The sequence below is a fragment of the Spea bombifrons genome, chromosome 8, assembly GCF_027358695.1.
Source record: "Spea bombifrons isolate aSpeBom1 chromosome 8, aSpeBom1.2.pri, whole genome shotgun sequence".
In the NCBI taxonomy this organism is placed as follows: domain Eukaryota; kingdom Metazoa; phylum Chordata; class Amphibia; order Anura; family Pelobatidae; genus Spea; species Spea bombifrons.
Genome location: NC_071094.1, coordinates 18052541 through 18075558, shown reverse-complemented (window position 1 = coordinate 18075558; position 23018 = coordinate 18052541). Strand labels below are relative to the sequence as shown.

Genomic DNA, 23018 nt, shown 5'->3' with positions numbered 1-23018 from the left:
GGGCATCCTTCTCTATGATCGAAGGGGAGCCTTTCAAACAATTGATGGCGGCTGTGGCTCCACAATATACAGTTCCGTCACGTTCCACTTTCAGCAGGAACATTGTCCCCTCATTGTATCGGTCCTGTGTTGCAGCAGTGAAAGAGGAGCTTTCCAAGGCTGCTGGTCAGTCTGTTCATTTCACTACAGATTTGTGGAGTGCACCTAGCGGCCAGCATGCCTTTCTTTCTTTGACAGCACACTGGTGGCAGCCCGGTGTGTCTAAGGAAGCTGCTGCAGCAGGCTACCGATCTTTCCTTCTCCATGCAGAAGTGATGGATGAAAAGCAAACTTCCCAAAACATTCTGCATGCGATGAGGAAAATGTTTAGCCTTTGGGTGGGAGCAGAGGCGGGCACCAATGTTGAAGTTGGTTTTGTGGTAACTGACGGAGGTGCCAATATGGTGAAAGCGCTGCGAGATGGTCATATTGTTGGTGTGCGCTGTGCAGCCCACATCATCCATCTTGTAGTGAAGGCAGCAATGTCAGAAGGAACTAATGTGGCAGCAGTAGTTCTGTCCCGCTGCAGAAAGATCGCTGGGCACTTTCACCATAGTGTTAAGGCTAGCCAACTTTTGAGGGAAGAGCAAGAGAGGTCAGGTCTTCCCGTACACTGCCTACGTCAGGATGTCAGTACACGGTGGAACTCCACGTTAGACATGCTCGAGAGGATTTTGGAGCAGCAGAGGGCAATCCATAATCTTGCCTCAGAGCACAATATTGGGATTACCTCTCCATTGAATAGGGAGGATTGGACAGTGATCGCCCAGCTAGTGGCAGTCCTTAAACCATTCAGGGATGCCACAGAAAATTTAAGCTCAAACACTGCCAGTCTGGCCCAGGTAATCCCAGTGTTCTCCCATCTAGGCAGCAAGATGGATGTGTTCCTTGGAAACCGTGAGGCTGTTCAAGGTGGCACTCTACATCCTGACGTAGCAGCCATAGTCAGGAAGCTGAAGGATCTGCTAAAAGTACACCTTCGCAAACGAATGGAAGAGAGTCCCGAAATGATGCTAGCGTGCCTTTGCGATCCAAGAATTAAGGGAAAGCTGGCTTTGAAATTTAATGTTCTCAGTAGCTACCGGGAGCAATTGGTCAACAAGGTGCGTGACTGGCAGCGTAAAATGGGAATGCTGTCCGAGGAGGGAGAGGTGCAGGAGGAGGAAGAGATGATGTGGTCTGCTACTCCTAGCAGCAGCATCAGCAGCAGTGCCACAAGCAGTACAACACAGCTGAGTGAAGCAGCTGCGTTTTGGGAAGAGGCACTTGGGAGTATAGTTGGACCATCTGACAGAGCTAGCAGCAGAAAGGAGAGTAGTGCTGCTGAAATGGTCAAACTTTACCTCTGTGAAGTTCCTTCTGCGCCTAATGTTGATCCTCTTAGCTACTGGGATGAAAAGAAGAGTGTGTGGCCTGCACTCTCATGGGTTGCGCAGCAGCTACTATCATGTCCGCCAACCACTGTTCAAAGTGAGCGCGTGTTTTCTATGACTGGAAACATACTGAGTCCACAGCGCTCACGCATGGCACCTCATCTGATGGAGCAGATTGCCTTCCTTAAATTCAATCTGCCCAAGTTGGGTTACCCAGCTCTTAGCTTGGAAAGTTAATTTTTGTTATCTGTAATGTTTAAGGTAGTTTCTCCCCCTGGTTGCACGTGTTTGCGGTGTGGCAACGTCTGCTACCTCCGCCGGTGTAGCCAATTTACGCTAGGGCCTAGTGTCTGAGTTCTGGAAGTCCGCTCCCAAACGCCATGGACTGACAGACTTTCATGCTTTGCCCTGGGGTGAAACAGGTGAGCGGGTCGTCAATTGCCCACTCATTCACCTTTTTCCTTTTCCAACGGTGCTGCTGGTGGTGGTGCCAGCATCTTTTGCCAGTTCGCTTCCTGGCTGAAATCATGCCTCAAATGTCCCTAATGGAGAGGGTAGTTTCTCCCCCTGGTTGCACTTGCTGCGGTGTGGCAATGCCTGCTACCTCCGCCGGTGTAGCCAATTTACGCTAGGGCCTAGTGTCTGAGTTCTGGAAGTCCGCTCCCAAACGCCAAGGACTGACAGTCTTTGGATGCTTTGCCCTGGGGTGAAACAGGTGAGCGGGTCGTCAATTGCCCACTCATTTGCCTTTTCCAATGCTGCTGCTGCTGGTGGTGGTGGTGCCAGCGTCTCTTCTCTGCCAGTTCGCTTCCTGGCTAGTGTCATGCCTTAAATGTCCCTAATGGAGAGGGTAGTTTCTCCCCCCTGGTTGCACTTGCTGCGGTGTGGCAACGCCTGCTACCTCCGCCAATGTAGCCAGCTTACGCTAGGGCCTTGTGTCTGAGTTCTGGAAGTCCGCTCCCAAACGCCAAGGACTGACAGTTTTTGGATGCTTTGCCCTGGGGTGAAACAGGTGAGCGGGTCGTCAATTGCCCACTCATTCGCCTTTTCCAATGCTGCTGCTGCTGCTGCTGCTGGTGGTGGTGCCAGTGTCTCTTCTCTGCCAGTTCGCTTCCTGGCTAGTGTCATGCCTTAAATGTCCCTTATGGTAAGGGCAGTTTCTCCCCCATGGTTGCACTTGCTGCGGTGTGGCAACGCCTGCTACCTCCGCCAATGTAGCCAGCTTACGCTAGGGCCTTGTGTCTGAGTTCTGGAAGTCCGCTCCCAAACGCCAAGGACTGACAGTGTTTGGATGCTTTGCCCTGGGGTGAAACAGGTGAGCGGGTCGTCAATTGCCCACTCATTCACCTTTTTCCTTTTCCAACGGTGCTGCTGGTGGTGGTGCCAGCATCTTTTGCCAGTTCGCTTCCTGGCTGAAATCATGCCTCAAATGTCCGTAATGGAGAGGGTAGTTTCTCCCCCTGGTTGCACTTGCTGCGGTGTGGCAATGCCTGCTACCTCCGCCGGTGTAGCCAATTTACGCTAGGGCCTAGTGTCTGAGTTCTGGAAGTCCGCTCCCAAACGCCAAGGACTGACAGTCTTTGGATGCTTTGCCCTGGGGTGAAACAGGTGAGCGGGTCGTCAATTGCCCACTCATTTGCCTTTTCCAATGCTGCTGCTGCTGCTGGTGGTGGTGGTGCCAGCGTCTCTTCTCTGCCAGTTCGCTTCCTGGCTAGTGTCATGCCTTAAATGTCCCTAATGGAGAGGGTAGTTTCTCCCCCCTGGTTGCACTTGCTGCGGTGTGGCAACGCCTGCTACCTCCGCCAATGTAGCCAGCTTACGCTAGGGCCTTGTGTCTGAGTTCTGGAAGTCCGCTCCCAAACGCCAAGGACTGACAGTTTTTGGATGCTTTGCCCTGGGGTGAAACAGGTGAGCGGGTCGTCAATTGCCCACTCATTCGCCTTTTCCAATGCTGCTGCTGCTGGTGGTGGTGCCAGTGTCTCTTCTCTGCCAGTTCGCTTCCTGGCTAGTGTCATGCCTTAAATGTCCCTTATGGTAAGGGCAGTTTCTCCCCCATGGTTGCACTTGCTGCGGTGTGGCAACGCCTGCTACCTCCGCCAATGTAGCCAGCTTACGCTAGGGCCTTGTGTCTGAGTTCTGGAAGTCCGCTCCCAAATGCCAAGGACTGACAGTGTTTGGATGCTTTGCCCTGGGGTGAAACAGGTGAGCGGGTCGTCAATTGCCCACTCATTCGCCTTTTCCAATGCTGCTGCTGCTGCTGGTGGTGGTGCCAGTGTCTCTTCTCTGCCAGTTCGCTTCCTGGCTAGTGTCATGCCTTAAATGCCCCTTATGGTAAGGGCAGTTTCTCCCGCATGGTTGCACTTGCTGCGGTGTGGCAACGCCTGCTACCTCCGCCAATGTAGCCAGCTTACGCTAGGGCCTTGTGTCTGAGTTCTGGAAGTCCGCTCCCAAACGCCAAGGACTGACAGTTTTTGGATGCTTTGCCCTGGGGTGAAACAGGTGAGCGGGTCGTCAATTGCCCACTCATTTGCCTTTTCCAATGCTGCTGCTGCTGCTGGTGGTGCCAGCATCTCTTCTCTGCCAGTTCGCTTCCTGGCTAGTGTCATGCCTTAAATGTCCCTTATGGTAAGGGCAGTTTCTCCCCCCTGGTTGCACTTGCTGCGGTGTGGCAACGCCTGCTACCTCCGCCAATGTAGCCAGCTTACGCTAGGGCCTTGTGTCTGAGTTCTGGAAGTCCGCTCCCAAACGCCAAGGACTGACAGTGTTTGGATGCTTTGCCCTGGGGTGAAACAGGTGAGCGGGTCGTCAATTGCCCACTCATTTGCCTTTTCCAATGCTGCTGCTGCAGCTGCTGCTGGTGGTGGTGCCAGCATCTCTTCTCTGCCAGTTCGCTTCCTGACTAGTGTCATGCTTCAAATGTCCCTTATGGTAAGGGCAGTTTCTCCCCCCTGGTTGCACTTGCTGCGGTGTGGCAACGCCTGCTACCTCCGCCAATGTAGCCAGCTTACGCTAGGGCCTTGTGTCTGAGTTCTGGAAGTCCGCTCCCAAACGCCAAGGACCAGTAGCGTACCTAGCGGGGGGCGGGGGGGGCGGTCCGCACCGGGTGCCGCTCATCAGGGGGGTGCCAACTTGCCGGCACCCGGCACCCCTCCAGAGACGGACAGTAATGTCCGCCGCTGGAGGAGCAGGCTCGCAAGAGAGCGGTATCGGAGGTCTTTAACAGACCTCCGGCTCCCTTGAGTGATTTTAAGCCGGTTCCCTTGAACCGGCTTAAAATCACTCAAGGGAGCCGGAGGTCCGTTAAAGACCTCCGATTCTGCTCCCTTGCGATCCGAGCGGAAACTGCTGCTGTGCAGAGGGCACTGTGGGCGCGGCTTCAGTGCCGCCGGGATCTGACAACAAACCCCGGCGGCACTGAAGCCGCGCCCACAGTGCCCTCTGACCCGGAAGAAGACAGAAGAAGAGGAGCGAAGAGGAAGACTGCTGTAAAAAGAAAAGACTGCTGTAAGAAGAAAAGAAGTAGAAAAGAAGGTAGGAAATCATTCATTAAGACTGAGTGAGAGTGAGAGTGGATTAGTATGTGTGGAATCTGTGGATTGGTATGTGTGGATTGGTTTGTGTGTGGATTAGTATGTGTGGAATCTGTGGATTGGTATGTGTTGAATCTGTGGATTGGTATGTGTGAATTGGTATGTGTGGAATCTGTGGATTGGTATGTGTGAATTGGTATGTGTGGAATCTGTGGATTGGTATGTGTGAATTGGTATGTGTGGAATCTGTGGATTGGTATGTGTGAATTGGTATGTGTGGAATCTGTGGATTGGTATGTGTGGATTGGTATGTGTGGAATCTGTGGATTGGTATGTGTGGAATCTGTGGATTGGTATGTGTGGAATCTGTGGATTGGTATGTGTGGTATGTGTGGAATCTGTGGATTGGTATATGTGTGGATTGGTATGTGTGGAATCTGTGGATTGGTATGTGTGGATTGATATGTGTGGAATCTGTGGATTGGTATGTGTGGATTGGTATGTGTGGAATCTGTGGATTGGTATGTGTGGATTGGTATGTGTGGATTGGTATGTGTGGATTGGTATGTGTGGATTGGTATGTGTGGTATATGTGTGGATTGGTATGTGTGGTATGTGTGGATTTGTATGTGTGGAATCTGTGGATTGGTAAGTGTTGATTGGTAAATGTGTGAGAGTGATGGGTGTTATGCTGTACCATTTCCAATGTCTTTTTCATTATAATTATGCTCTAAAGTACATCATAACTCCCATCACTCTATACTGTTCCGTACAGTGGCAGAGCTGGGAGACAGAGGCCTTGCACCCCCACCGCAGGGTGCTGGTCAGGTTCTATGTGGGCAATGTGGACGCTGGCTTTGGGGTGTGCAATCTGTGATCTATGCCTGTAATTTAGGGTGTTTTATCTATAACTTTAATGCTGAGTTTTTATGTGAATTCCAATTGATCAGTACCTGAAAAGCTGGGTTTGTGTGTTAATGTGTTGGTCTGTATCTGCTATGCTATGTTTCTATACATTATTTATGTTTACCAGCAAATACAGGATTTGTATGTCTTATTCAGTTGATCAATACCTGGGGTGCTGTTTCCATGTGTTGTTTATTTGATCTATACCTTCAGTGCTGAGTGATTTCCAGTTGATCTATACCTGCAATGCTGGGTTTGTGTATTCTGTTGATTTATACCTGCAATGCTATGTTTCCATACATTATTTATGTATACCTGTAAATACAGGATATTTATGTCTTATTCAGTTGCACGTGCTGTTTCCATGTGTTGTTTATTTGATCTATACCTGAACTACAGGGAGTAATTAAAAGAGAGTTGTGGTTTAGTGACGTAGGGGACAAATGGACTTTGGGGATGATTACGGGGAGAGGACCTCCCAATGTCACGGTGCAGTCAGAAAAAGGGAAGGCTGTACTGACTCTCACAGTCTTCCCCTGATCTGCAGTTGAGGGCAGTACAACATAATCCCTATCACTATACATCGATCTAGACATTTACAATAATGCAGCATAACCCCTACCACTATATACTATGCCAGACACTGAAGTGGTAGGCCTACACCACATCAATGGCTTTATATATAGTGATATGGGTTATGCTGCATTATTGTAAATGTCAGGCTCAATGTATAGTGATATGGATTACGCTGCCCCACCGTCAATGTGTGCTCAGTATAAAGTGATAGGTGTTATCCTGTATCACCGGCAATGTGGGCCTCAGTATATATTAACAGTTATGTTGTACCACCGTCAGCGCGTGCCTCAGTATATAATGGAAACAGTTATGTTGTACTACTGTCAGCGCGTCTCAGTATATAATGATAGCAGTTGTGCTGCACAACTGTCAATGTCTGCCTCAGTGTATAATGATAGTTATGTTGTACTACTATAAGTGTCTAGCTCAGTATATAAAGATAGCGGTTATGCTGTACCACCATCAATATCTGGCTCAGTTATAGTGATAGGTGTTATGCTGTTCCACTGTAGTATCTGGCTCAGTGTATAGTGATAGGAGTTATGCTGTTTCACTGTAATGTTTGCCTCAATATATAATGAAATTACTTAAGCTGCACCACCGTCAATGTCTGTCTCAGTATAGCGTGATAGGCATTATGCTGTACCACCGTCACTGCCTGGCTCAGTATATAGTGATAGGTGTCATGCTATACCACAGTCAGTGTCTGGTTCATATGGTATATATAATCATGAGTCGACATGGCAACACCACTATATATGCAAATGCTTAAATAAAAAGAGAACAATGTTATGGTGACTCCTGATTATAATATCGGAATTTTTTTTAGTTTATAGTGTCTTTAGCTGCTTAGCCAGTACTTAATTTGTAATGTTTGTCACTCATTTGTTAGGGCTTCTTAGAAACTTGTTGTATTTGTTGTTTTTTTTGGGGGGGTTATTAAAGAAAGCACTATTATATGTTCAGTAAATGTTATTTAAACATATTTATTTTACTTACAAGTTATTAATTTATTTTTTCAGATTTCTTGTTGTTTACAGTTTACATACAGTTTACAAATTGGTGCAATAAATATTCTTGCCAACATAATTTTGTAGATGTCTTTACATTTGGGGGGGGGGTGCCACTTACAGGATCCGCCCCGGGTGCCAAATACTCTAGGTACGCCCCTGCCAAGGACTGACAGTGTTTGGATGCTTTGCCCTGGGGTGAAACAGGTGAGCGGGTCGTCAATTGCCCACTCATTTGCCTTTTCCAATGCTGCTGCTGCTGCTGCTGCTGGTGGTGGTGCCAGCATCTCTTCTCTGCCAGTTCGCTTCCTGGCTAGTGTCATGCTTCAAATGTCCCTTATGGTAAGGGCAGTTTCTCCCCCCTGGTTGCACTTGCTGCGGTGTGGCAACGCCTGCTACCTCCGCCAATGTAGCCAGCTTACGCTAGGGCCTTGTGTCTGAGTTCTGGAAGTCCGCTCCCAAACGCCAAGGACTGACAGTGTTTGGGTGCTTTGCCCTGGGGTGAAACAGGTGAGTGGGTCGCCAATTGCCCACTCATTCGCCTTTCCCAATTTTGCTGCTGCTGGTGGTGGTGGTGCCAGCATCTCTTCTCTGCCAGTTCGCTTCCTGGCTAGTGTCATGCCCAAAATGTCCCTAGTGGTAAGGGCAGTTTCTCCCCTCTGGCTGCGTCTGTTTGCGGTGTGGCAACGCCTGCTACCTCCGCCGGAGTGGCCAGCTTACGCTAGGGCCTAGTGTCTGAGCTCTGGAAGTCTGCTGCCAAACGTCTAAGACTGACAGTGTTTGGGTGCTTTGCCCTGGGGTGAAACAGGTGAGTGGGTCGCCAATTGCCCACTCATTCGCCTTTCCCAATTCTGCTGCTGCTGCTGCTGGTGGTGGTGCCAGTGTCTCTTCTCTGCCAGTTCGCTTCCTGGCTAGTGTCATGAATCAAATGTCCCTAATGGTAAGGGCAGTTTCTCCCCCCTGGCTGCCTCTGTCTGCGGTGTGGCAACGCCTGCTACCTCCGCCGGAGTGGCCAGCTTACGCTAGGGCCTTGTGTCTGAGCTCTGGAAGTCTGCTGCCAAACGTCTAAGACTGACAGTGTTTGGGTGCTTTGCCCTGGGGTGAAACAGGTGAGTGGGTTGCCAAGTGCCCACTCATTCGCCTTTCCCATTTTTCAATGCTGCTGCTGGTGGTGGTGGTGGTGCCAGCATCTCTTCTCTGCCAGTTCGCTTCCTGGCTAGAGTCATGCCCAAAATGTCCCTAGTGGTAAGGGCAGTTTCTCCCCTCTGGCTGCCTCTGTCTGCGGTGTGGCAACGCCTGCTACCTCCGCCGGAGTGGCCAGCTTACGCTAGGGCCTTGTGTCTGAGCTCTGGAAGTCTGCTGCCAAACGTCTAGGACTGACAGTGTTTGGATGCTTTGCTCTGGGGTGAAACAGGTGAGTGGGTCGCCAATTGCCCACTCATTCGCCTTTTCCATTTCCTTTTCCATTTCCATTTCATTATTTTCCTTCTGATACACAACCAACCAACCAAACATAACACACACAATAACACAAATAACACAGTGACATAACACACATAACACATATAACCCAGTGACAAGTGACAACACACATAACACACATAACACATACACGTACAATGCACAAATCACAAGGACCTTTCCTCTTGTTATTTGTCCTGGCCTTCATTTCTACACTCACTAGCATTAACGCTATAACTCACACTTCATACTATAACATTTTTCCATCCACATACCTGCCAACAGACCCAACTTTTTCAGGGACAGTCCTGCTTTTTTCCAGTCCTGTCCCATCTAATTTAGCTAAACTAGGTATGCAAATACACGTTGGTAGTTATAGCTCGGTAGGTAGCACTAGTATAAACATTAAATAAATATAATAAAGTACTAAATAATAAATCTAACTTTAAAATACATTTAAATAAACCCCTAATTTTTTTTAAAAAAACCATTAAAATTAAAATTAAATTATTATTTAGACATAATACATCTTTAACCAAAGCAGTGCACTGCTACTAATCTTAAACATAACCGTACATTAACCCTAAGCTATTTTTTAGTTCTTGTCCAACATTTTTCCATCCGCATACCTGCCAAAACACCCAAGATTTTGGTGGACAGTCCTGCTTTTTTCCAGTCCTGTCCAGTAAAAGTTGGGTTGTTGCAAAGTATGCCATTGTAAATAGGTAGCAAATGTTAGGCATGTATTACAAGTGGTCCAAAATCAATTTAAAAATGTAAAATAATCCCTATTCTTTTATTAAACATCTATGGATGTGTGATTGTGTATGATAAACGGAGGCCAAGTTCCTTGGAGCATTTGTCTCTAGGTCATTTTGTGTACAGTACACCTCAGTACGTGTGTGCAACTCTATTGGTCGTTTCGGCAGGGGGCTGGCCTGCCATCAACAAATGAAGTGCGTTCTGCAATTCACTAGTTGATGCCAGACCAGCCCCCTGCCGAAACGACCAATAGAGTTGCACACACGTTCCTTCACGGCAGCTGCTGCTGCTCCGATGTGTTGTTAACCCCGTATTAACCCCTGCTAGGCAACCGGGAAGAAAACGAAGATTAAACGAACACGAAGAATGTCCGCGAATATTCGCCCGAAGAGAAGACAGGAACGGGCGAATATTCGCAGAATACGAAGGTTTTTTTTCCCCGAAGACGAGCACGAAGACGAACACGAAGAGCCCCCTGGTGCCCAAGTCTAATTTGAACAGATTAGTAGAATTTTAAGATGATGTTGAGCCAAAAGAATTTTTTTACAACTGAAACCACTTATTACTTCTGACATGGTCTGATAATGAAAAGATTACCTAATTTTTAAAGTTAATTAATGTTTTTTTTTTTTCTTTTTCTCTCCTCGCGGTTTTACTAATAATGACAGCTTATAAATGATAAAATAAATATGCAGAAAATGTTATCTGCCATTTGAAAAACTTAACATTAAGGAATAAGCCCTTTTGTTCTTAGATAACAAAATAAGAAGTCTGCGAGTATTGCTTACTCTACCGTATGTCTTATATTAGACATAGGAGACATGTCCATTAGGAGATTTCTCTTTCGAGGGGACTTAGGCTGTGTGCCTATAGTCTCTGAAGATATGTGTATGTGTATTGTTTTATGTTTTTCTTTGGCCCTATTCATTAGAGGGCTAAGAGAATATATGTTTGTTTATTTATCCCAGCTTTTAGACTTTTTGATAATATTAAGAAAGAAAGGGATGATGTTGTAAATAACTATATGTGTAAAGAACGGGTAGATGTTGGATTTTTACAGGAGACGCATTGGAAGAGGTCAGATAGAATTAAATGGGAGGGAGCGAAATATCCAGTATTGATTCATGCTTCTGATGAATTTAAAAAAAAAGAGGGGTGGCAATAGTTTTCTCCTCCTCTCTTCAAGTTGAAATCGAGTATGAATTCCATGACCCTGAGGGAAGGTATATTATTAGTATTTGCAAGTTAGATGAAGAATGGTACACTTTAGTAAACGTATATCTACCAAATATTTCTCCAATACATCTACTGAACAAAATTTTAGAACGTGTTGAAATCATGAAGAAGGGAAGTTGTATTATAGCAGGAGATTTTAACTGTCTTCTTGATATTGAATTAGATACTAAAACTAATAAGAAAAGAATTAGTGAAAAAAAGATAAAGGCTCTGGCTAGGCTATTTCAGCAAACGGTAACTAATTTCGATTTTATGGATATATGGCGAGTCTACCATCCACTAGAGAGGGACTATACACATTTTTCTAATGTACATCTATCGTACTCTCGTATTGACTATATTTTGTGCTCCTCCTCTTTGATAGGACGAGTACAAAAAATAGAAATAAAAAATAATACCTGGTCAGATCATAATATTATGGTACTGGAGTTTAAAAACAACTTAATTAAGAAATCAAGAACGACGTGGAAACTGGAAGGCCCCTGGGAATCAGCGTAGCTAAATGGACAGGGAGCATGTATGTGTGTGGGTTAGTGCATGCTCAGGGCATGTCCGTGTTTTGATTGGGGTATGTTAATTAAGGGGTGGGAGACCCTAGGTGATATAAGGTGCCCTTTGGGTGACCCCGGTCACTGTCCTTTTTGCAGACACGGCCAACAGTTTACCTGCTTGTGCTTAGGTGTACCCTGACGGCCTGGAGCATGGACGTGGATGCGATCCTCGCTGCTCTCAGGGCTGGTGCGGACCAGGACGGTGGTAGGGCGCTTCGTGAGCAGTTTGCTCATTTACTTCCTCAGGCTGCGGTGCCTGTTGTGCCTGCCGGGTCTGGTGGGGCCGCGGAGGCACCGTCTCGCGGGCGCGTTTCGGGTCGCCGGCGCGCCCGCCCTCCTGCTCGGCTGAGCCCCGTGTCGGGTGGGGGGGCTCGGTACCGGAGCAGGAGTCCGGACCCCGGGCCGCGCGCGCCCCGGGAGGCGTCTCCTCGGGGCGGGCGGCCGTCTTCGCCGCCGTCGTCCCCAAGATGGCGGCGGCGGCGTGCGTCCTCGCGGCGGTCTCGCGAGGCTGCCTCACGGCTCGCGAGGCCTGCTGCTCCCTTGCCGGGGCCGTCGACGGAGGCCCCGGCGCCTGCACGGGCGCCGCGGGATGCGGCGCCTCGTCGCGGCCGCTCCGGTGGCCGCGGCAGAACTGTGGAGCCTGCTGGAGGCCGCGCGGGAGCGCGGGAAGCGGCGGGCGGCGTTTCCGCTGCCCGCCCGAAGAGGACATCGCGGGCGGTTGCGGCAGCCCCATCCGGGGTCAGGCAAGCCGCGGGGGGGGTGAGTAGGTCCGGCGGGGCTATACGGGGGGCGGCTGGGGGTCCTACTGGGGGGGCTGTCTCGGAGGAGGCAGGGGGGTCCTCCGGGGACGACCTGGCCCTCTCTCTGGGGCCCTCGGCCCGCTTACCTCCTCAGGGGGAAGGGCTGGTGGGGTCTTCCCAGCTTCTTTACGGCTCCTCTGATGAGGAGGCTTTTGCTACCCCCCTTCCTGCTTTCCTTACGGCGCCTGCTGGTGGCTTGCCAAGTTTCGGCCCCCTGCCGGTGGTTTCTGGTACTGCAACGGTTCCAGGACCTGTGATCTCACCCCTCTCTTCTACACAGGCTGTGTCTGGTGTGTTGCTGCAGGATGCTTCGCCGCTGCTGGGACCAGGACTTCAGGGACCTTCTAGCAATACGGCTTCGGCTACGGCGCCGCAGGAGGTCTGCCGGTCGCTTGGCGGTGAGTTGCCTTCTACTTCTGTGGGCCTCTTGGGAGCCGGGGTGGAGGGTCGCTCGGGCTCTTCTATGGGTGCTTTTCTTTCGGGTCTGAGGGGTTTTTTGGATGCGTGGGAGCGCGGCGGGGGTGCTGGTCCGTCAGGTTCAGGTTTGGATAGTCAGGTTAGGTCCGTATGGGAGCAACCTGGGGGTGGCGTGGGGTCTTTAGGTTCGGTTTCCCTTTCTGCGCCTGCTGTGGCGGGGACTGTTGGAGCCGGGCCATCTGGCCCGGTGGCCCCCGGGGTTCCGGTGGCGGCGGCCCCGCCAGCTGGCGGGTCTGCTGCGGTTCTTGGCTCGTTGCCGGTTGTAGATGCGGCTTTGGGGGTGGCGGACGTGGCTCGTGGGGCGGCCTACATGTGTTGGTCGGGCCCGCTTGGGCTGCATTTCAAACAGGAGGTTAAGGAGAAGATCTGGAAGGGGGAATTCCTGGAGATTTTCTCCCTTCTGCCGCTGGAGGAGGTTCCTCCTCCTGCGACGGAGGAGAAGGATAAGGACAAGGAGAAGGAGAAAGAGAAGTTTCGGTATCGGCGGATTCCAAAGACCTTTGGGAATTGGATCCGCGCCTTTTCTATTCTGGCTAGTGTGATAGACGAAAAGTGCCCTGAAAAATGTTCGGCACTTTTTGCGTATCAGGATCTCATCTGGAGCGCGTGTCGGACTTATGGGGGTCTGGGCTGGTGGCGGTACGATGAGCAGTTCCGCCAACGCTTGGCGGTCCGGCCGTCTATCGGTTGGGATCAGATGGACATTGGTCTGTGGCTGGCCATTATGACTCGGCCGGCCACACACCAGGGTGGTTTCTCGTCGTTTCTTGGAGGGGCCGGGGGGGTATCTGGTGCCACGCCCTCTCCGGCCGGTATGCGGCGGCCGGGGTGCTGTTACCAGTTCAACGACGGGCAGTGTAAGTTTGGAACGTCCTGTAAGTTCAAGCATGAGTGCTCCGGCTGTGGCGGAGCCCATCCCCATTCCCGCTGCTTCAAGCGGGCTAAAGGGGGCGAGCGCGCAGATGTGGGATCGAAGGGCGACGACGCCAGTGGACGTCGCCGCGATGCGCCCGTGGCTAAGCCGATATAGTGACCGGCGTGCTGCTGACATTTTGTTGCGGGGGTTTTCGGAGGGGTTTTGGATTCCATTCGTGGATGCCCCTGGTTCGGTTAATTTTCGGAATTTACGCTCTGTTGCGGAATTTCCTGATGTTGTTAGGGACAAGTTGCATAAGGAAGTTGAGTTAGGGCGCATGGCGGGCCCCTTCGCCGTGCAGCCTTTGGCGAATTTGCGGGTGTCCCCGCTCGGGGTGGTTCCTAAGAAGGACCCCGGTAAGTTTCGTTTGATTCATCACCTGTCGTACCCCCGTGGCAGTTCGGTTAACGACGGCATTTCGGCTGAAATGGTTCGGGTTGTTTACGCGTCCTTTGATAAGGCGGTTGACATGGTACGGGCGGCGGGTCGAGGCGCCCTGTTGGCTAAGACTGATATTGAGGCGGCGTTTCGCCTTCTCCCGGTTCACCCGGCCTGCCACCATTTGTTGGGTTGTCAGTTTGAGGGTTGTTTTTACGTTGATATGTGCCTCCCGATGGGTTGTTCTATCTCCTGCTCCTATTTTGAATGTTTTAGCACGTTTTTGGAGTGGGTTGTTCGGGAGGAGGCGGGTTTGGCTTCTATCCTGCATTATCTGGACGATTTCTTGTGTATCGGGTCGGGGGATTCGGGGGATTGTCTTCGTCTCCTTCACACGGTGCAGGCTGTGATGGGTCGTTTTGGGGTTCCTCTTGCGGCCGACAAGACGGAGGGTCCCTCGACCTGTCTGAGTTTCCTTGGAATCGAGATCGATTCTGTGGCGATGGAGTGCCGCTTGCCTGTTGATAAGTTGGTTGACTTGAAGGGGTTTGTTGCCAGGGTGCGGGGTATGAGAAAGGTTCAGCTTTGTCAGTTGCAATCGCTGTTGGGGAAGTTGAACTTCGCTTGCCGCATTTTGCCGATGGGTCGGGTTTTTAGCCGGCGGCTGGCTGCGGCGACAGCGGGCGTTGTTCGACCCCGCCATTTTATTCGACTTACTCGTCCGCTGCGGGACGACTTGGCTGTCTGGGGGTCCTTTTTGGATACCTACAATGGTCGGTCGTATTGGCAGGCGCCCCAGGTTTCTAATTCCCAGCTACATCTTTACACGGATGCGGCGGGGTCGGTGGGTTTCGGGGCTATCCTGGGTGTGCACTGGTGTGCTGAGGAATGGCCGGTCTCGTGGAGGGAGTCGGGGCTGACCCGGAACTTGGCGTTCCTGGAGCTTTTTCCCATTTTGGTGGCGGTGGAGGTATGGGGAGATGTTCTCCGTGATCGGCGGGTGTTGTTTCATTGTGACAACTTGGGGGTTGTTCAGGCTATCAATACTTTGACGGCTTCCTCTCCTCCGGTGGTTCGCCTTTTGCGTCGGCTGGTGTTGCGGTGTTTGGGTCTGAATGTGACCTGTAGGGCAGTGCATATACCCGGTGTCAAAAACGTGACGGCTGATGCTCTTTCTCGCTTTCAGTGGGCAGAGTTTCGAGCTACGGCACCGTTCGCGGACGAAGACGGGGTCCCGTGTCCAGTGGACCTGTGGTCCCTTGGGTTGGACGAGTGACGGAGTGGATTCGAGGTTCCGTTTCCAGGTCCACCTGGGGGAGGTATTGTAAAGTGTGGGACGAGTGGGCAGCATTTGAGGGCGGCTGTGGGGGTTTCCCGACTCATGCTGCTCGGGTTCGTGGCTTGCTTTCTCTCCTGTGCCAGTGGGACTCGACCGGGGTGTCCCCATCTGCGGCTTCTGCTCGCCTGTCGGGTCTTAGTTTTTTGTGTAAGTTGATGGGTATCGCCGATTTTACCAAGGATTTCCTTGTTCGCCAGGCCTTGAGGGGTTGGCGACGGGGAGTTGTTGCGAGGGACACTCGGAGGCCGGTTTCGGCTGAGTTGCTGGTTCGGTTGTGTGGGGTGTTGGGTTCTGTTTGTGTTTCAGAATTCGAAGTTCGTTTGTTCCGGGCGGCTTTTAGCTTGGCCTTTTTCGGGGCTATGCGGATTGGGGAATTGGTTAGCCCTAATAAGCGTGTGCCTGGCGGTGTTTTGGCGGAGGATGTGGAATTAGGGGTTGGTGGTCTGAGCTTTCGCATTCGGCGCTCGAAGACGGATGTTCTGGGTAGAGGGTCTTGCGTTCGTTTGGGTGCCATTGCGGGCTCTCCTATTTGCCCAGTGTCGTTAGTTCGCGAGTTTCTCTTGGTACGCCCGGCGGTGGGGGGTCCGCTGTTGGTGCATCTGGACGGGTCGTTTTTATCCCATTTCCAGTTTGTCAGTGTTTTTCGGAAGTCGCTGTCGGTCTTGGGTGTTCCCGCCGGGTCTTTTGGGGGTCATTCCTTTAGGATTGGTGCGGCTACGGAGGCTACCCGGGTTGGTTTGCCTGATTCCTCTGTGCAGCGTATTGGGCGCTGGCGATCGGGTCGTTTTAGGTCATATGTTCGTTTGGATATGCCTGTTTAATGTTCTCTGTTTTTTGTAGGTGTGGTTCTCCCTCAAGTCTGGCTCGTTGGACATTCCTTCATCTTCTGGGCCAGGAGGCGGGCGGCAGTTCGCCCGAACGGGGAGCAGTTGGGGTTCTCTCCTCTTGCGGTTGAGGTGCGGTGGTTCGGGAAACGGGGGATGCTGTGGGTTCATCTCCTCCCTGAGCTGGTTCGGTTGTCCCGGTTGTTGGGTCCTCCCTCGGTTCTGGTGATTCACCTCGGGGGGAATGATCTTGGGGTGGTCCCGGTTAGGTCTCTGGGGGATACGGTTCTTCGGGACCTTGCTAGGCTTATGGTGTTGTTTCCTGATGTCCGGTTGGTGTGGTCCGAGGTGGTGTCTCGGAATTTTTGGCGGGTGGCGACTAATCAGCGGGCCCTGGAGCGGTCGCGGGTTAAATTTAATCGTTGGATTTCCAAGTTTGTGGCTAGCGTTAATGGTGTGACGGTTCGGCATAGGGTGTTTGAAAGGGACGCGGCCAATTTGTTTCGGAGTGATGGCGTTCATTTGAATGACATCGGTTTGGATCTTTTCAATTTGGCTCTGCAGGAGGCTATCGGTCAGGCCATGGCGTGTGTTGGTGGGGGCCCCCGCTGATTTAAGGGGTTTAAACAGCGGGGTTGGTGGCGGTTTGGGTGTCCTTGCCGGTCTGGTTTTGGTAAGTGATGGAGTTTGGATGCTGGTAATGGAAGGCTCAATCCTCCCCTAACCTCTGGTGTTTTATTGGACGTGCCCACCGAGCTTGTTGGACGGCTGGTGGTTAGCATTGGTGGTGGGACAGCGAAAGGTAGCTGTCAACTTTTGTTTGGACGAGGGGGGAGGTGAGTACCTGTGGTCTGGATTGTGCAGTGTGAGAGGCCGGCAAGGACGGGGTTAATTCGGCTCCTGTGTTGGTTATGTTTGAATATGTTACGGTAATGTGTTATGTATATATTTGTATATTTGTATTTATTATTTATCGGTTATTGTATATTGTTCTTATTGGTTTGTGGTGTTTTGGGCCAACACAGTGTTTTAGGGTTTTATAATAAAATTGTGCTGTGGCCTGCTTTATCCAATCTCAGTCTCCGTGTCGTTATTTGGTGGGTTAAACTGGTATTGGGTTTACAATGCACGATACACACTACCTACATACATGACTATAAACTTTATAATAAAGAAAATGTGAAGTACCTAGAGGAATCAATACATTTATTTTTTAAGGAGAACAATCCTAAGGATACCTCTCCAGAAAATAATTGGTGTACATTTAAAGCATTTCTAAGAGGACTCATGATAAAATTAAAAAGCAATATTAGGAAGAACCAAGGGAAAAATCTTAGAGAATTATATATCCTATTTAACCAGCAGGCCTTAGATAATAAAAAACATCCCACTAAGGGTAGAATGGAAAAAATTAAAGAGATCCAGAATCAAAGCAATGAGAAACTGATGGAGAATACAGTACATAAAATGGAAAAAATTAAGAACAAGATTCTATTGTTGTAGTAATAGAGTAGACAAAATGATGTCAAATAGATTAAGAAAAATAAAAGCTAAAAATAGAATTAATAAACTTGTAATAGATAATGAGATTTATTCTACACCTGAAGCAATTGGTAACCAATTTAATCAATATTATGAGAAATTATATAATCTAGGGAATAAAGTACTACAGAAAGATATTGAACAGTATTTTTCGAAAATAAATTTGCCCCAGATTTCTGTAGAACAGAGAGCCTTATTAAATGGAGAAATAACAAAATCCGAGATTAGATTAGTAATATCCAGGTTAAATAAATATAAAACTCCAGGCCCGGACGGCTTCACAAATCTATTTTTCAAAAGTTTTAACACACATTTACTTGATCCATTGAGGTTGGCGTTTAACTCTATTGCTGAAAAAGGTACTTTTCCCGATGAAATGATTAGAGCAAATATTCTCCCTATCCTTAAAGAAGGTAAAAACCCCACAGATCCTGCTAACTATAGGCCTATTTCACTCATAAATGTTGATGTGAAATTATACTCTTCCATCCTTGCCAATAGATTAAAATTAGTTTTGAATACGATTATTAACCCGGACCAGGTTGGTTTTATTCCCGGCAGATCTTCCTGTAATAATATTAGAAGAATAATCAATATTATAGATCAAGCAGAAAAGAAGGCTATTCCAACTATGATTATGTCTGTCGATGCAGAGAAAGCCTTCGACCGGGTTAGCTGGGATTTTATGAGGGGTACATTAATAAAGTTTGGAATTACGGGATGGATACTTGTGGCAATCATGGCTCTTTATACAAATCCATCAGCTAGAACTGTTGGACCTAATATCTGTGCTGAATGGTTTCTTTTAAAAAATGGAACAAGGCAGGGGTGTCCTCTATCCCCCCTGCTTTATATAATATCAGTTGAACCATTAGCTACAGCTATTAGAAAAAATAAGAATATATATGGCTTTCCTACAAGATCTCAAGAGTTAAAGATCAATCTATATGCAGATGATATACTAATCTCTATTATCAATCCACAGTCTTCGTTAACTTATTTATTAGAGGAATTTGAAATATATAGCTTGGCATCAAATTATAAGATGAATATAAATAAAACCTCAATATTAGAAGTCAAGATAGATAGTAGAGAAAAAGAACAAATACAAAGCAATTTTGACTTCGTTTGGGTAAAATCAGATTTTGTTTATCTAGGTGTTCATATAACAAAAACAATGACAACAATCCTAGAAACCAATTGTATTCGTCTTTTGAAGCAAACTAATTCTTGGTTAAAAGAATGGAGGAATAAGGAATTTTCTTGGTGGGGCAGAATTAATATCTTAAATTCATATATAGTTCCGAAATGGTCTTATTTGTTTTCAATGTTACCGCTGAATGTGTCCGAATCATGGTTAAGCCTTGTACAGAGGAGTTTTGAGTGTTTTGTTTGGAAGGCAAAGAAACCAAGACTGAAATCTATTATAATGGCTCAAAAACCTAAATATGGTGGTCTGGGCCTTCCTTTAATTAAAAATATATATCAGGCAAATATGATTGTACATATCTATAGATTACAACTAGAAGAATCTAGTAAGGAAGGATGGTATGATATAGAATCACAAGTCAGCGGTGGTAAAGAACTAGCAGCTATTATTTGGTACCCTTTAACCATAGAAAACATAGTAAACATAAGAAAACAAAATATGATATTGGGCCAACTACTCCCGATTTGGGAAACCATTAAGAAATCCTTAAACATACATAAAGGAGTCCCGATTTTCTCTAAACTTAAATTAGTAGAATATTATATTTCAAATATAAATGTGGATGACTGGAGAAATAAAGGTATTGAGTCTCTAGATCAAATTACAACTATAGCAGGACCCAAAACGTTTCCACAATTAGTACAAGAATTCAATCTAAATAGCTCCAATATCTTCAAATACCTGAGAATTAAAAACTTTTTATTGAAAGAGATAATAAAAGAAAATCAGGATATAATGTTACGAATTCAAAAAATGTTTTCAGGAAAAACCGTTGACAGAGTACTATCTAGAAGTCGAGATTTAATTAATTCTCTTGCTATTCCTGTAGCAAGAAATATATCGACAATAGCTATTTGGGAAAGAGAATTAGATATAGAGATCGATTTGAATAATTGGCAAAAATCTCTATATGATGCTACTCTGTCTATTCATTCGTTATCTTTGGTAGAAACTCATTTTAAAATTCTGAACAGGTGGTATTTGGTTCCCTCGAGGCTACATAAGATGTATTCAAACTGTTCCGATCTGTGCTGGCGATGCAGATTGGAAAAGGGGAGTTTCCTTCATATATGGTGGAACTGCCAGAGAGTGAAAGAAACTTGCTCTAGAATATTTGATCTTATAAATATCTTAACACAAAAGACCATAAATAGATCTCCTGCATCTGCGCTATTACATCTAGGATGGCCGAACTGTAGTGTGATAGAAAAACAACTAATTATTCACTGCTTCATTGCCGTAAAAATATCGATTGCCAGATTATGGAAACAGGAAATCGATATTTGTTGGAATCTGGTGACCACACAATTGAAATTCCAACTAAAAATGGAAAAACAATTGTATAAATCTTATTTTTACTCTATAAAGAAATCTAATATATGGGGCTTTTGGTTAGAAAAACTAGAAAAAGCCTTGGAGTAATTAATCTAATGAGTTTCTTAGATAAGATGATTTTTCTTCCTACCTTCTTTTTATGAACAATAGGAGCCTTGATAGTGTTGACCGGATTTCATTCTTGTTAGATATCATAGAGATATATACAACTAAGGATGGGAACACTTGTCCCTATAACCCAAACCAGCAGCTTAAATATTGTATTGTATGTTTTTTTGTTTTGTCTGTATTACTCAGATATCGATGTGTATATCTTCCATCTGTTATTTATAACAATAGAGAGTTTTTAATATAGACATATTTACTATGGGATGTATATGAATAATAATACAAGAAGATACTGATGTAATAACAGTTGTTGTCATTTGTTTGTTGAATATGTACTATTGTCCTTTTGTTTAATTTATCTATTTGATATAAATAAAAAGAATATTAAAAAAAAAAAGAAAAGTAGATAGCTTCATGTTTTCATCCAAATACTGTATTGCTTGTAGCTTCCACGTACTGCACCCCACAACATTACTTTTATGTTGGTTGTTATTTGGGCCGCTGAAGGCATGATTTAAAGCAGTTTTGGTGAATTAGAAACAAAAAAAGTTTTTTTGCAAAAAAGTATGGTGCTAGGTGTAGATAGCTTCATGTTTTCATCCAAATACTGTATTGCTTGTAGCTTCCACATACTGCATCCCACAACATTACTTTTATGTTGGTTGTTATTTGGGCTGCTGAAGGCATGATTTAAAGCAGTTTTGGTGAATTAGAAACAAAAAAAGTTTTTTTGCAAAAAAGTATGGTGCTAGGTGTAGATAGCTTCATGTTTTCATCCAAATACTGTATTGCTTGTAGCTTCCACATACTGCACCCCACAACATTACTTTTATGTTGGTTGTTATTTGGGCTGCTGAAGGCATGATTTAAAGCAGTTTTGGTGAATTAGAAACAAAAAAAGTTTTTTTGCAAAAAAGTATGGTGCTAGGTGTAGATAGCTTCATTATTTGAAAAGTAGATAGCTTCATGTTTTCATCCAAATACTGTATTGCTTGTAGCTTCCACATACTGCACCCCACAACATTACTTTTATGTTGGTTGTTATTTGGGCTGCTGAAGGCATGATTTAAAGCAGTTTTGGTGAATTAGAAACAAAAAAAGTTTTTTTGCAAAAAAGTATGGTGCTAGGTGTAGATAGCTTCATGTTTTCATCCAAATACTGTATTGCGTGTAGCTTCCACATACTGCATCCCACAACATTACTTTTATGTTGGTTGTTATTTGGGCTGCTGAAGGCATGATTTAAAGCAGTTTTGGTGAATTAGAAACAAAAAAAGTTTTTTTGCAAAAAAGTATGGTGCTAGGTGTAGATAGCTTCATGTTTTCATCCAAATACTGTATTGCGTGTAGCTTCCACATACTGCACCCCACAACATTACTTTTATGTTGGTTGTTATTTGGGCTGCTGAAGGCATGATTTAAAGCAGTTTTGGTGAATTAGAAACAAAAAAAGTTTTTTTGCAAAAAAGTATGGTGCTAGGTGTAGGTGTAGCTTCATGTTTTCATCCAAATACTGTATTGCGTGTAGCTTCCACATACTTTTCAAATAATTTTTATTACAGTTTTATAAAATACAAAACAAAAGTAAATGTAACTATAACATCAAACATATGAGACTGTCAAACAGTATCGCACATACAATATACAGTGTACAATAATAATTCAAATTGAAACCATAGAATTGGGAAATAGTAGTTACAACAATTATCACTCGAAAGAGAAAAAAAAAAACAAGGGGGGAAAAAACAGGGGGGTAAAATGGAAATGTAAATTATTAAAATCTTCAATCCGGAAGTCTCTGTCTTCACTTTAACCAAAGTTATCTCGCCATATAAAAAAAATACATATGGATGAAAGATGAAGAAGAAGCGTGCAGAAATGTAAAATTAAAAAAATAATAATTTAAAGGAACAAAAAAGATAAACTAAAGTAAAAATTTATTTCTAATTTTCTCTTCCCAGGTGTCCCAAAAAAAATAAAAGTTGTGTTTTAAAAGCTGAGGGTGGCCTAATGGAAGATTCATAAGATTTATTCTCCAAAGTCATATACAAGATTTCTTTTATAGTCGGAACAACTCCTGTTTTCCAATACTTAGGGATAAGGATAGTAGCTGCAATCAGCAAATGACCTATGATGATCTTATCTATTTTAGGCAAATCAGACGGAAAATGTTTAAAAATACATAGTTCTGGCCCAAGTACCTCAATCTCGCTATTTATAAGCTTAATTATTGGTAATAAAGAGTCCCACATAGGTTTAATTAATGGACAATCCCAAAAAATATGAAGGAGATTACCTGGGCCATTACAGCCTCTCCAACATTTAAAACTTGTAGTCATCTTCATGCGAAAAAGCCTTTCCGGGGTCAGGTACCATCTGTATGTTATCGTAAAATGATTTTCAAAATGTTGTGCGCATTGTGTTATGCCCCTTAGTCCGGAGAACACATCATTCCAGACAGCTAGATCGTATGTTTTACCTAATTCCTCTTCCCAGGCCGATAAAAATTTAAGTTTTTCTGAAACCTTCGAGGAGAGGGAAGAGTAACACAATGAGATAGTACCTGTCAGGTCCGGGGCATTAATATAAACTGTCTCTATATCAGTCAAAGCTAAATGAGACTGATCCACATCAAAATCAGATAT

At 46.3% G+C, this 23018-nt stretch overlaps 1 protein-coding gene across 1 annotated transcript; it reads left to right on the top strand.

The window, feature by feature from the left end:
• The first annotated feature begins 12384 nt into the window (after positions 1–12384).
• LOC128503829 (uncharacterized) lies at positions 12385–16790 on the top strand. The gene is made up of 3 exons (XM_053474024.1): positions 12385–12474; positions 12525–12642; positions 16195–16790. Exons 1-3 carry the CDS (start codon positions 12385–12387, stop codon positions 16788–16790), a joined length of 804 nt encoding a protein of 267 aa, XP_053329999.1.
• The last annotated feature ends 6228 nt before the right edge of the window (positions 16791–23018 follow it).

Coding starts and splice junctions, on each gene's coding strand:
- LOC128503829 (XM_053474024.1), top strand. CDS start 12,385: ATGAGGAGGCTTTTGCTACCCCCCTTCCTGCTTTCCTTACGGCGCCTG. Junction 12,475..12,524: donor CCCCCTGCCGGTGGTTTCTG/GTACTGCAACGG, acceptor TCTTCTACACAG/GCTGTGTCTGGTGTGTTGCT. Junction 12,643..16,194: donor GGTCTGCCGGTCGCTTGGCG/GTGAGTTGCCTT, acceptor TGTTTTTTGTAG/GTGTGGTTCTCCCTCAAGTC.